The following is a 15,082-nucleotide window of genomic DNA, read 5'->3' on the forward strand; positions in this document are numbered from 1 at the left end:
TGGTAATCCCTAACCACTTCTTATATGCTTTAAATTTTTGAAATTCAAGTGCATGTGCTATAACATAAAATAAAAACTAGAGTGTATTCCATTTTGAATTATTTCTTTAATTTGGGATCCTCAGAAATTAACACAGTAATATCAAAGTTTTAGCTTAGAAATGTCTAAGTATGATATTTGCTACCAAGCCCCCAAATTACAGGATTTGTTTAAATGTCTTGAAAAACATTCCACTGGAATGAAAGTGTTAAAATTAGAAAATAAAATTACATGACCTTTTTTAAAAAAATTAAGAACTAAAAAGAATATTTATGCGCCCTCAGTTTGCAAATTGTACCTGCAACCAAATGGACAGAGCTATTTGAAAGAGTAGAAAACAATGAAATGATCATGGAACTAGTGAGAACACTGTTAACAGCTGACTATATTGGTTAGCGATGAATGGGCAAAGCATACAGAAAACACTTACTACTTCGAAGCTGGTGTAGAGGGCAGAGCAGCTCATTTAGTTTGAAAACTTAGCAGATATTTCCTTTGGAATTGGCCTCGTGAAGACTGTTTCTCATTGGGCTGCGTCTGGATATCACATAGGGCTTCTGTTATCCGCTACTTCTTCTGTATACACTGGTGGCCTCTGTTAGGGTAGGAGAAAACGGCTACGGACTCAGCCGTGATGCTTTTCTTGGTTCAGCTACAGAGAGTGGAATGAAATCGAGGGGCCGCAAGATCGCCATATTGCTGTTTTGTGCACTTTTTGTCCAATCTCTATTTAAAGCAGGGAATAATTATTAGTATCCGTTGTACAATTTTAGTGGTGCCAGAAATATATTTTAAAAGGGCAGAAAATTTTAAATGAAAGAGTTTCAGGCCCAAAATGGCCTGATGACACAGTGAACAGTTGAAACTAGAATTTAATGCTGTTTGTTCTGAAATGTTGGTTTCCTAAATTTGTAATAATGTCACAATAGTGACAATAATTGTCACTAATGATATCCTATGAAATAAAGTAGGCACATACAAATAAATTGCACATACAAATAAATCGAGTATGTGCAATTTGATAGAGGTTGTATATGGAAGGACATAAGGTCATACAAAAGCCATTCTTTACCACTCTTCAGGCCAAGAAAAGATCACCCTTTCTTAGTCACACACAGTTTCATTGTCCAAAATTTTCCTTTATTATACTCAGACAGACTGATTGATGTATACAAGCTAATTATCCTTTATAGAGAGTTTTTCTACCAAAAAAAAGCAATGATAACTTGAAGGAAAAAGTTAAAGTGATAACTACTATTTTTTATATAGATTTTGTTTTTTAGAGAAGTTTCTTGTGTTCTGTATACTTAATTCTTGCCAGATTTATGATTTTCAATTATTTTTTCTTATTCTCTAGGTTGTCTTTTTTTACTATCTTGGTAATGTCCTTTGATGCACAACAGTTTTTAATTTTGATAAAATCCAATTTATCTATTTTTTTCTTTTGTAGCATATGCTTTTCATGTCCTATCTAAGAATCCATTGCCCAACACAAGCCCCGAAGATTTTCCCATTTTCTGCTAAGAGTTTTATGATTTTAACTCTCCTATTAGGCCATTGATTGATTTTGAGTAACTTTTGTATATGGCATAGAAGGGGTTGGAGGTTTGCAGAAAAATTATGCAGAAAGCACAGGGGGTCTCCATATGGCCCTCTTCTCCAGCCCAGTTTCCCCTTTTGTTAACATCTTGCCTTAGTGTGGTACATTTGTTACAGTGGATGTGCCAGTATTGATACCTTATTGTTAACTAATGTCCATAGTTTACATTGGGCTTCCCTGTTTGTGTTATATAGTTCTATGGGTTTTGTGAAATGCAGAATGTTCTGTATCCACCATTACAGTATCATCTGGAACTAATTTACTCTCCTAAAAACACCCTGTGATCCGCCTGTTCCTCTGTCCCCTGAATGCCTGGCAGCCACTGAGCTTTTTACTTTCTCTAGAATTATGCCTTTTCCAGGATGTCGTATAGTACATAGCCTTTTTCAGACTGGTTTCTTTCAGTTAGCAATATGCATTTAATATGCACTTAAGGTTTCTTCATGTCTTTCTGTGGTTTGATCGCTCATTTTCTTTGATTGTTGAGTAATATTCCATCGTATGAATGGACCACAATTTGTTTATCCATTTACTTATTGAACAACATCTTGATTGGTTACAACTTTGGGCAATTATAAATAAAGCTGCTACAACATATGCATGCCAAAAAGTGTTACATTTTGGAAGGACTGGGTGAAATGAGATAGTTATCAAACAATCTGGCAGTATAAGGGTCCATGGTTACAACTGGTGAATTGATTGGGTTAGGAGAGGCCTCTTATGTCCCCAATTGCCTTTACTCATGGAAGAGGCCAAAGTGGGTCTCTCTCCCTGGATACAGGTGGGGAATCAGCACCCCTTGAGGGGAAAGAGAAGATTTCCAGCAGCCAGGAGCAGGGACCCAAAGGGCTGGTAGAGAGAGGGCCACGAACAATCCCATAAAGCCTGGAGGTGCTCTACTTACCTGGCTCCTGGGGTCTGCCCTCACCACCTTTCCCCATAAGTCAGAGAACTACTCTCGGGCAGGGACTGGACTCGTGGATCTTGTTCCTTCCAAGCACCCAAAAGAGGCCTTTGCCCGTGGCACATGATCTGGTTCCTTCCAAGCACCCAAAAGAGGCCTTGTGCCCATGGCACAAGAGTTTCTAGCCTGAAACCCTTGTTTTATGGTAAGAAGTTTAAGGAACTTAGAATCTCCGTGTCCCATGCACCATGAGCCAACTGGTTCATTTACAGCCTGGTCTGCAATTTCTTAGACTAGATCAATAAACCATGTTATGCTGTTTTTGTTTTCACAAGGTCAAGGCAAAAAATATCCACTCGAATTATGTTTTATAAAATTGAATATCATTTAGCCTTTGCTATATAACAAGCTGTTCTAGTTTGCTAACCGCCAGGATGCAACACACCAGAGACGGATTGGCCTTTAATAAAAGGGGATTTATTTTATTAGTTCTTCGGAGGAAAGGCAGCTAAGTTTCCACTGAGGTTCTTTCTTATGTGGGAAGGTGCAGGATGGTCTCTGCTGGCCTCCTCTCCAGGCCGCTGGGTTCCAACAACTTTCCCCGGGGTGACTTCTTTCTGCATCTCCAAGGGCCTGGGCTGAGCTGCGAGTGCTGAGATGAGGTATGCTGAGCTGCTTAGCAGTGCTACATTGCGATCTCTCATTTAAGCACCAGCCAATTAAGTCAAACGTCATTCACTGCAGCAGGCACACCTTCTAGCAGACTGCAGATGTAATTAGCAACAGTCGAGGTTCACGCACCATTGGCTCATGTCTGCAGCAACAAAACTAGGTATGCTCACCTGGCCAAGTTGACGACTGAATCTAACTACCACAAAAGCCATCCCTCAAATTAGTGGAAATAAAAACAACAACAACAAACCCCAATCAGTTATGAAGGCTTTGGACTGGGCTGAGTGATGTGGTTGCAGTGAGCTGGCAGATCAGGTGAAACTGTATGTGATTACGACCAACAAAAATGCACTCTCCACTCATTTCAAATGTTTGTGATTTAAAAATAAACATTTGAGTTTTATGATCTTTTTCTCTGAGGAGAAAATACAAGTACAAGAAAGTACGAGAATATGGTTGTAAGAAATTGGAAGGATGTCAGGCAGTTGGCTGCCTTTGGCTGGTGTCTTGGTTCAACTTCATTTGGGCTCTGTGATAGGCTTGCCTGGGCTTTGCCACGGGTTGTCTCAGTTCTGAGTAGCAAGAAAGAGCAGGCCCCAGTGTGCAAGCACTTTTCAAGCCTCTGTTTGCAACACGTTTACTGATATCTCCTTAACCAAAGCAAGTCCCATGGCCAAGTCCAGTTCCAGGGATAGAAAAGAAGACTCCAGCTCTTATTATGAGAGGCTGCAAAGTCACATTGCAAAGGGACATGTATATAGGTACGAGATGAGAAGAATTTGAGACCATCTGATTTTTGTTTTCTGCAATCTACCACAGGCCTGTTCTGCCCGCTCTCTCCCATGCTGTCTTTAGCTCTAGGAAATGTGCCGCTGCTACCCATATATATTTATTTTTTGTCCTTTCTCATCTAAAACAATGATGGAAGACGATGCATTTTCCCTTCCCTCTAGTTGCCAGAAACTTTAGAGCCAAATTCAGGAGTACTTATAAGCGACTCCCTCCAAGGGCTGGTCCCCTATGCCTTGCTCCCCCGCCACCTACCTGCTGCTTCCTACAGGTGGATTGTGAAGTTTGATCCTAAATGTGTCACCTTTTCTCTCCTTTGTATCTTGCTAACTGCCTCTAGTCCCCTTGAAAACTTTCCTGCATGTCTTCAATAATAATAAGATGAGTAATTGATAAAAAGGAAAGGATTTACCCATGCATTACTCTGGCTTACCCTGTACCCAGTGCCACAAGAAGCAGTTCTTATGTATTATTCCTTTTATTCTTCATAATGACCCTATAAGGTAGCTACTATAATGTTTATTTTAGAGATAAGAAAACTGAGGCAGTGAGAGGTTAAGGAATTAGGCATTCTAATCCAAAACCCCGAACCCCCTCCTTGACTGCCTTTACTCCCCATGGACTGGCCCACCCTGTGTGGACTAACCATGTCCAGTGAAGCTCTTTTCTAGTAGAGAAGATAATCCCAAAGAGGATGGATTTACTTGTCATAGGACCTTAACCAAACATCATTAGAAAACGTTAGCAAATTTATTTCACTATACCTTTTCTAAGTAGCCATATATATCTCTGTTCCTCAAATGCTCTTTGAAGTAGATTTGCTATTGCCCAGCTCCTACTGGCTGGTTAATCTGGAGTAACATTCCTTTTTTAATCTAATTGTCATGTTAGATCTGGAAACGTCTTAGTGTCGCCTTGGAGTAGAAATGAACCTGATATGCTGAATGTGGATTACGAGGGCAGGTGACACACAAGCTCAGCTAGATGGCCCCTCTGTGCTCAGGACTGTGTCTCTCCCAAGGGGGGGGACTGGTACTTGGCGGTGGGGGGGTGGTGTGAGCTCACCAGGGATTCAGAATCAGACAACCTGAGGCTGAGGCCCAGCCGCTTCCTTGTCATGTGACCTTCAACTGAGTCGCTTGGTCTATCTGAGCGATGAGTTCTTCATTTGGAAAATGTGGATAATAATGGAACTTATCTCAGAGAGTGACTATGAGGAGGAAAGCATAATTTTTATAAGGGTCAAAAACATGAATCTTACACAACATAGAAGGAACCTGTGGGAGAGATTTATTTAACTCATTAATGAGGGAACCAGCAAGAAAGTAAATCTACTTCAAAGAGCATTTGAGGAACAGAGATATATATGGCTACTTAGAAAAGGTATAGTGAAATAAATTTGCTAACGTTTTCTAATGATGTTTGGTTAAGGTCCTATGACAAGTAAATCCATCCTCTTTGGGATTATCTTCTCTACTAGAAAAGAGCATTTGTGTTTCTACTAGGCTAAAAATCTGCAAGTTACCGTGTAACTTCACAAAGTTTGGGCCCTAGTCAATAATACATAGTAAGTCAACACATGTGCAACTTTTAGAGAATTAAATGATTTTTGGATGAGCCTGTTAGGCAGGGCTCTACTATGGCATTGAAATGACATGCACCTATCAGTTTGCCCTATTTCCAAGTGCTAGATAATTTTTTTTAACAAGATATGGTCTAGACAAATTGGAGCTTAAATCAAACCTGTGCTCTGCTCTCCAAGCCATGTGCCTACTATGAGCTGCATCCAGTAGAGGAAAGGGACACTTTTTCTAATTGACACAAAGGCATTACCGAGCCATGCACATGTCCAGAGGAGTACCTTCTTTCAGTTATCCTGATGTGACCTCCAGGTTGGGGATTGCCCAGTTCTATGGATTTGGATCATTGGCTAGATGTAAGCAAGGTGGAAAGAAATGAGGGTTTGTGCTAAATGTCTTCAAAGAGTGTGTCATGCAACAGTAAATCTATGAGATGTTATCAAGCACTCAAACAAAAGTTTCTATGGTAAAGTCACTTCAGGGAAATCTGAGTTAAATTTCAATAAGTTATCTTACTACAGAATGTCTCAAAACCTTAATATGATGACATGCATTGTGAATTTCAATAATGTAACATTTCTCAAATTTATTGAACCAGAGAATATTTCCTTCCCCTCAAAGTGGGTCTGGTGGTCTATGGAATGTATTCTGGGTTGAAAGCAAGTTGTTCCAGAGAAAACAAAAAGGGGAGTCCAAGACCTCATGAAACCTCTGGACAGACAGAAAAGAAATGATGCTGGACCCCAGGACCAACTGGAACTGTGGCTTGGATGCCACCAGGATATCTCCCTCTGTCTCCCATCCTGGCTTTCTCCTGCCTGCTGGATCTTCTCTCTTGTTGCAGGCAGGCTTTTTCCATGACGGCTGGAAACAAGGCTTCTGACAACTCTTGCATTCACACTTTACAGACTCCACCACCAGACTCACATCTCTCTGGGTTTTCAGGGAGTTCTGAAGGATGTGGCTTGATCAGAGTCTTATGCACACCCAGATGCGCAGGACTGTGGACATTATGATTGGCATTTTCCATGAGAAACTCGGGTCCAGAGGATATGGGTGAAACACTTCTTTAAGAGAAAGGGGATCTGGTTCCGAGGGAAGTGATGTGTGTTTGTACGTGTGTATTTGAGTGAAAGCTGCCCATGGGCAGTGCTGGGAAGACAAAAGGTATCTACCATTTGGGAAATACCACTTGGGGGTTATAATGCCCTTTCTCCTCTTGTGATTTTTATATTACATTTAAATTGAGTTTTAAAAATATCTCATCTCTTTCTGTCCTGTGATTTGAAGTTTGACTGAACCTTATATCTTTTCATCTTGGTTTTCAAAATGGACTGATCAGTAGACAAGCTGATGGTGGGAGTTAAAGAGAAGATGACCAACCCTCAGATTGGTTAGGACCTCAAATGGGTGGTTCCAAGAGTCCAAGGGCCCATCACTTTCTTTCACCAGTTGTTCTAACCACCAAGGGGAATGTGTTTTCATCTTGGTGGTACCACAACCAAAATTCAGTACTTTCACATTTAGCTTGTACAGCCCCACTTTCTCCAGGAAGCCAATGACCCTCAAGCTATGGTAAGTGTTTCCAGTCTTGGCTTCTTGCTTAAGCAGTCCTCATACTCAACTGGCATTGCTTGGGTGACTGTGTTTCTTCTCCATTAGATGGGGGCAGGGGCCACACTTGCTATATTCACCTGATGTCCTCAGTGCCCAGCCCAGAGCCTAGCACCCAGAGGCGCTCAGGTGGCGACCTTACCCTTGAAAGTTGTGGTCAGTGGCTTGTTGGTACCTGTTTCTGTGTTTTCAGAGGATTCTGTCTGATTTCCTTTCCAATTTCTCTTTCATCTGGCTCAGGGGACCTTGTCGCCTCAGGGGACGTCGTCGGCTCAGGGTCCAAGACCCTCACAGCCAGCTGGGAACAGTCAGAATAGAAGAGGGCAGGAGCAGACCGGAAGCACTGCCTTGGGAGAGTGGCCCAGGTAAGAAGCCAGTTTGGAAGAACGGCATGGCCTGAGGTGTGGTCAGCTCACTGCCTGCTCCAGCACCTGCTCTGCTCAATTTGCCTTGGAAAATTTACCCTAAAACCCACGATATGGGCCTCAGTGGGGAACTGTCAACACCGTGGCCCATCGACTTCTTTGTAATTGGTTGGACGTTGTATGGTTGGAAAGTTAATGCTGTTTTTCTGCGTAGAGACTAAGTTAGTAATTATAGACTTCCATTCCAGCAAAGCTCCAGGTTGTTCATCTTCATTGAGCAGAATTTATAATGAAAAAGACCAAAGCTGCCCAGAGGCCCGTCAGGAGTGCCCTGTCTGTGGCTAAGTCAGTGTGGTAGTCTGTGTGGGCACTGAACAATGAAACAAGGGAATTCAAAGAACAATTACCAAAGTGACCAGGCCCTCGGTCCTAGGGCAGCTGGATGAATCCTACAAAATTCAACAAGGCCACGCTGGTCCAGCGGAACGTGGCAGTGCAGGGTGTGGCCATTGGGTCAATGGCTCCTCCTTATGGCTCAGGGTCAGGTCCTGACTCCCCAGCTGGCTGTGGCCTCTGTGGGCTCTCTCCCCCTGGAGTGTACCACCCATTCATAAGCAGAGGGCTAGTATCCTGCAGCAGCCAGTCCCCAGCAGGGCATGTGCCAGGGACCCTGGAGCAATTAATAACTGCGGGTGGGTTCAACACACAAATAGGTATTGGATCTGGTTAGAAAAGCCCTCCTGAACAAATGAAGTCAGCTTCCCAGAGTCTGTAATTATGGGCTTAAGGGAAGGAATGAATAGGAGCTCCAAGGAACAGAAATGCAAAAGAACAAATGAGAGGCCCCTGTCCTAGACAATAGGCAAGTGAAGCTGTGGGTGGCAACATATTTTGTAATAGCGTATCATCTTCAGAGTCTAAATGCCATTGTGTGCTTTAGTTCTTAATGGTGGCAGGTCATGGGTAAATAAGACTGACCCCTGGCGGCCGGAATTTCCATGTCTGGGTGGCTGGGGCTGTGCGGTTTCAAGAGAAGGCATTTGAGGGGTCCTGATATGAGTCTCCAAGTTTCTTTAGGGAAATGGTGATTAGATGAAGCCAGAATGTCCTTTTGCACTGAGGGCATCACAGAATGATGCCTCAGATGGTACTTGCGACTCTATCCTCTGCTAAAAGTGGTGCCTCCTCTGCAGGCTCCACGGCTCTGCCACCTTCACAGGCTTCTGGTCAGGGCTGAGCAGACCAAGTTGTGTGCTGGAACAGTCGGCTCTAGCACGGCCTCTTAATTGGTTCAGGATGACCGTGCAACTAGTAGACGGATTCATCTCCTCTGAAATTCTCCAGGAGGGAAGTTGCTGCTGGCTGAGACCCAAGGGCCAGCTCTTCCGCCCCCAGCTTTGTGGGGTTCTGAGATCTCTTCGGAGGCTTGGGAATTGTCCAGGGCCTGTGTCACAGCTGGATGGAAGAGGAACAGCAGCTCGGAGGTCTTTTGTTTCTCATTCTTCATCTTTAGTCAATTATGATTTTTCCCTTGAAGGACTGCCTCTCATTGGCATGGAAATTGAGCATAAAAGAGGAGCCTTCCAAGAACAAGCCCAAAGAAACAACTTCCTGTTCACAATTAAAAACATGATTCTCCTCAATGAGCATGTTGAGTGCAGGGCCCTGTACTAACTAGCCCCAAGACTCTCCAGAAGTATGAGCCGGGCTCCTTGGGATTAGTCAGTGGGGGAGCCAGGATGTTGAGAGCATCAGAGAGAGCAAGTCCCCGGCCCTCCGGGAACTGTTCCTGTAAGAGGGTCACACCACTCTTGGCCAACGATAATGATAACAATAGCATTTGACATTTGTTTTGCATATGGATGCCAGATAACTGTGCCAAATGTTTTATACATACACATTAAAATGGTATTTTCTTTAAGTCAGTTCTGAGTCCTTATTCTTCCAGGCTGGTGGGAATGATGAGACCAGTCATCCTAGGGACTCCCTGTCCCCTGAAGCCTGGAGTGTTGAGGCCATCACCCCACCTCCAACTCCCAACAACCACCGCGATGCCCGCCCAGACCGCACTGCCCATCAGGCTCTAGGACTGGTCTGTTTTTGGCCACACTTGGCACACGGAAATCTTCGGTGAGCCTGGGAGCCCCTCGCCATTGCCTTTGGACCCCTGTGGTCATCCCCTTCTGAGCCTGAGGACACTGTCAGGAAGCAGGGAGGGACTCTCAGACCTCCCCCACTTTCTAAGGAAAAAAAGGGGGTCCTGATACGAGCCTCCAAGTTTCTTTAGGGAAATGGTGATTAGATGAAGCCAGAATGCCCTTTTGTACTGAGGGCATCACAGAATGATGCCACAAATGGTACTTGTGACTCTGTCCTCTGCTAAAGGTGGTACCTCCTCTGTAGGCTCCACAGCTCTGCTCTCTCCTTGTCCTCAAATGCTGTGCCTTCTCTCCTTGTCTCACTGGACAACCAGCATTTTCTCTTCAAAGGTTACAGGCTTTTACAAAGATGGTGCCTTCATTTCCTAGGGCTGCTGTAACAAAATCCCCCAAACTGGATGGCTTAAGAAAACAGAAATAAATTCTCTTGCAGAATAATTCTCTTGCAGTCCTGGAGACTGGAGGTCTGAAATTAAGATGTCAACAAGGTTGGCTTCCTCTGGAGGCTCTGAGAGGGACCCCACCCCGTGTCTACACCCTGCACCTCCATCCAGCCTGGGGGCTGCCAGTGACACTCAGGGTTCCAGGCTTATGGCAGCTTCTCTCCCTTCTCTGCCTCCGTGTTCACATGGCCATCTCTACTCTGGGCCTCTGTCCCTTCTGTGTCTGTGTGTCTCTGGTTCCTTTATTCTTCTTATAAGAACATTAGTCATTGGGCTTAGGGCCACCCTAATTCCGGGAAGATTTCATCCTGAGATCTTTAACTAATTACATCTGCAACAATCCTGTCTCCATCAAAGTCATGTTCTGAAATTCCAGGTGGATGCTAATTTGGGAGGACACTACACAACCTGGAACAGATAGGAAGAGCCATTAACCTCAGACAAATTCTGTTTTCTACTTGTAAAAACTTTGGAGACAAAACCACAACTGGGCCTAGCAGGGGCTAACTGTCGGACATGGAGGCAAGGGAAGAACAGAGGGAGAAAAATCATATGTTAATTTTCCAAACGTTACGCTTCTGCACAAGTGCGTGCTCCCCTCCATGCATGAGGAAGTCGAGGCTTGGAGGAAACAGTAATGTAATCAGCGTGGTTTGAGGTGTAAACAATGCGCAAACATGCTTTCCCATTCCAACCCCTACTGTCTTGTCTTATTAGTACAAAGTCCAGGCTTTCCTCCTCAAGGCGCTCCTCTCCTTCTGAATTGTGCAAAGCTGTGGGGTTTACACAACTCCACAGGGGCTAAGTTTTTCACCCCAATTGGAAGAGCATGGGGTCCCATCTGTTCAACTGCTTTGTTTCCAGTTGCCACGTGGTGTCGCTGTTGCCTCTTGGCCTTGCTTAGGCCAAGCCCAGAGAGGCTGGGAGGCGCCTCCCTGTTGCAGACCCTTAGGCTATTTCCTAAATTCTGCAGGGAGGATGACACCTAGGATGTCAACCTAGGATGATGCTTAGCCCCAGCTTGCCCCTCTTAACGTCTGGGCCCTGGACGCCTGTGTCTGGACTGTTCCAGGTCTACAGCCTCTTGAAGCCTCTCCTTCCTTTGGTACCAACAACCAGGAATGGGCAGCTTTTTCCTTTTAAACCCTCAAAACACAAAGGATCGTATCATACAAACATTCCCCCAGATAATGGAGCTATTCTGTTGATCCAAAGGAAATGACCTTTTTGGTAGGTCAAAAATGGTAGGCTGTCAGCCATTTCCTGGGCTTCGATGCAATACTTGCTCATTCTTCAAAGGAGAACCACAGGCAGCATTTCAGAGATGATGTCATTTTCCCAGTGATTCCTGGGTGAATGTCACACCCTTGTCACCAGAGTGAAACATGGAGACTCTACAGCCTAAGTCTGTCTTACTTAACAGTTATCCAAATCTAGGTGTCAGGACCATCTGCAGGGCTGCATCCTATTTCGATTGCTGGGTCTCTCCTGCAGAGGTTCTTACTCTGTAGGTCTGGGCTGAGATGCCAGAATTAGCATTTCGGACCAGTTGCTGGGTGCTGCTGCTGCTGCTGCTGGTCTGTGGGCCACTTGGAGAACTGCGCTGTAGGCTGAGTGAGTGCCAGGACCCGGTGCTGGTGGGTTCAGAAGAAGAAACCTTCCTGAGAGCTGGATTCGACAAGGAGAGCCTCCCAGAGCTTGAGCTATAGGGCCAGGCTTGCAGAATTTGAGGGCATTCCCAGTGGGGAACTCCTGACTCGGATCTCTTGGGGGCTGAGCAGGAAGTGATGACAGGTAAAGATATTCACACACACAAAAGCAGGCAAGGGGCCAGATGGATGAGAACCTTGCAAATCAGCTGAAGAGCTGAGAGTTCATCCTGCAGGAAACAGGAACTTAGTGGAGCACTTTTTGGTTTGTCCCTTTTACAACCAGGGTTCTGCACACCTGGAGAAAGGTAGGAAGAGGAATGTAGAGCCCATGCTTGGTGCACTGGAGGGGTAGGGAGTGGAAGAGCTGTAAGGGATGACCTTGTAGCAGGGGATGGTGACTGTAAAACAATCCTATGTAGAAGCAAGGGAGCCTGGTGACAGCTAGATGTGGCTGGAGGAGGCAGAGTGAAAGAAGATACTAAGGTTCTTAGTATCGAAGATACTAAGATACCAAGAACCCATAAGAACGATGAAGCCAAGATTAGACACCAGGTCCAAAATGGGAGCGGCTCTGGGGAAAGTGGATGTTAGACATGTCAAAGGAAAGACTGCATGTGCCTTCTGATTTTACACTTGGGAACCCTGCTGGTCTGGTCTGTATTTAAGCAGGTCCCTGGCAATGAGGGAGGAATGATGGTTTAATAGGGTGATAACAGTGGGTTAGAGCCCCAAATACGATGATACTGGTGGCTCCAGTTATTTACATAAGTCATTCTCAGCTAGGTGGGCACATTCCTGTTCTCTTATATCTGTAACTTTAAAACCTCTATCTAAGAGCATAGGAAGAGATCAGAGTTGGGACAAAAGATAGGGAATGAAATCAGATGGGGCTTCTCGGTCTCCCCGATCTTAGGATTTACCTGGTGTCTCACTCTGCCAGGGCTGCTATGACAGGTACCACACAATGGGTTGGCATAACAGGAATTCATTGTCTCATAGATTTGGAGGCTAGGAGTCCAAAATCAAAGTCTCAACAGGCCATGCTTTCTGTAGCGCTTGTGCTGGCCTGCCACAGCCCTTGGGGTTCCGCAGGGTGCATCTCTGCCTCCGTCACATGGCGCTGTCTCCTCCTTCTGTTCCTCTGTTTTGTGCTGACTTCCAGCTTCTTCCAGCTTCTACTGACCTCATCCAAATTTCCTCTCTTGATAAGGCGTCCTGTTAGATGGATTACGAGCCTCCCTGATTCAATATGACCTAATCTACAAAGGCTCTTCTAAGGTCCTATTCACAAATGAGTCCACACCTTAACTGATAATGACATCTCAAAGGTCCTATTTACAAATGGGTTCACATCCTGGAGAACATGAATTAAGACTTGAATGTGTCTTTTGTGAGGGGTAGGACTCAATTCCCCAACACGTGGGGTGAAGGTAAGTATGTAAATTCCTGGGCCTCACCCCAGAACTTCTGAATCACAACTGCCAGTGTGGACCCACCTAATCCTCCTGGCATGATTGCCAGGCCCCCTGTTTAGAAGATTGCCAGGGGTGCTACTTAAAATACCAGGTTCTTGATCCCTCTCTTGAACAGTCTGACCCTGTAGATTTGGAGAGTGACCTCCAAATCTTTGTTTTTAATAAGAATCCCACATGATTCTCACTAGGTAGCGTGCTGGGAACTACAACTCAGCTCTGTCGGTTGCCAAGCAGAGCCCAGACGCATAATCATGATGCCGACACTCACGGCTGTTTGCAAACATTCGTATCATGGTCTCTGTAATGCTAAAGTAAACCTCAGTCTATGCATGAAACTTAATTTCCCTATAAGTAAGGGCAGTTCTCATACCCAGAAGAGAGTGCAAACTTAAAAAGAACTCATCTGTTAATGAGCAGCAGCTGGGGCCAGCTCTAACGCCTGGGCCCCCTGGCTCCTAAGCGGCAGAACACTTTTGTAAATAAAGTCCTGGATCTACTCAAATGTTCCTGCGGAGCGAGCCCGGGTGTGTCAGGCTAGAGCCGAGTGCAGCCTCCACCCCTCCCGGCCCTGCTCTGACTCATTGTCTATCCCTGGCAGGAAATAAACACAGAGAGGCCAGTGGGAGGCGGGGAAGGGAGAGAGGGAAGGCGTGAGTTCGCCCGACTTTTGACACTGGCTGAAAAAGAAGGTCATTTGCTGAATTAGGTGTGTGTTTGGTTTCTGCTTCTCTGGTTTCACCAGGGCATTTTAAGCTATAAGAAAGGGGAGAAAGGGAAGTATTTTTCCATTCTGAGGTAGTACGTGATTATTATATCAACTTGGAAAATAAAAGTAAAATGAAGAAAGAGAGAAATCACTAATGCCCCTGCCGTCTACAGACATCTGCTCTTAAAGCATTAGTGTTTCCCTCAGGCCTTTCTCTATAATTTTTAATTATTCATTTCTAATAGCTGTGATTGTTCTGAGAAGCTGAGTGGTCTCTTTTTTTTTTCCATGTAATATAAAAATGTGTTGTTAAATTCTTTGTAAATGTCACTTATTGATGGTGGCATAATATTCCAACTTGTAGTTGTGCAGGTTTACTTAACTGTTCTCAATTATTGTGTATTTAGTTCTTTACAAGTTTTTCACTCTTGTACATAATGCTGCTGTGAAAATTGTCATGCATAGAGGTCTTTGTGTATTTAGGGCCATGGGATTTACAATTTCAAATTAAGAGAAAATCCATACTGACTAATAAGAATAGGGAGAGCTAGAGAAGTATCCTGTCCCAGGACACAGTGCTTATACTTCTCTTCACCTCTTTGTTATAACCACTTGTTCTTTTTTATGTCAATGTTCATTCATGCTTTATCTGATTAGCTTTAATTATAAAAGCTTCCACCCAATGTCTGCTCTGGGACCCTGAGGACATACCCTTTGCCTGATGGCATGACCGGTGATGCCAACTGTGGCGTTTCCTGAATTAACATTTTCAAGTGACCATTTGACAGTGTGGAGGTGGATTGGAGCAGAGGAGGGTGGAGGACAGGCCCGTTAGGAGACCATCGCTCTGATCCAGGTGAGAGCGGATGGAGCCTTATGATAAGGGTGAAGGTGGGGGCATAGAGAGAAGGTCCCTTGTGGGGTAGTAGTTTGTTACGGGAGGGGAATTGGTTGGGACGGGGTGAAGGGAGACATCTCAGCTGCTGGCCTGGGCAGCCCTGGTCCCTAAGCTGGAGAACCTTGCACAGGTTGAGGTTGAGGTGCCTGTGGGCGTGTATGAAGATGCCCAGGAGACACTGTCTCT

At 44.8% G+C, this 15,082-nt stretch overlaps 1 protein-coding gene across 17 annotated transcripts in view; it reads left to right on the top strand.

The window, feature by feature from the left end:
- Nucleotides 1-15,082, top strand: part of TACC2 (transforming acidic coiled-coil containing protein 2) — a 229,179-nt gene that overhangs the window by 45,717 nt on the left and 168,380 nt on the right. For 14 of the 17 annotated variants that reach the window (XM_077126268.1, XM_077126273.1, XM_077126271.1 and 11 more), the window contains one exon: nt 7,439-7,563. The exons of the other annotated variants lie outside the window; for them this stretch is intronic. In XM_077126268.1, the coding sequence (XP_076982383.1) occupies nt 7,439-7,563 (125 nt within the window). The remainder of the gene's footprint in view (nt 1-7,438; nt 7,564-15,082) is intronic. 17 annotated transcript variants of the gene reach the window in all.

The sequence above is a fragment of the Tamandua tetradactyla genome, chromosome 13 (genome assembly GCF_023851605.1).
Source record: "Tamandua tetradactyla isolate mTamTet1 chromosome 13, mTamTet1.pri, whole genome shotgun sequence".
Taxonomy (NCBI): Eukaryota; Metazoa; Chordata; class Mammalia; order Pilosa; family Myrmecophagidae; genus Tamandua; species Tamandua tetradactyla.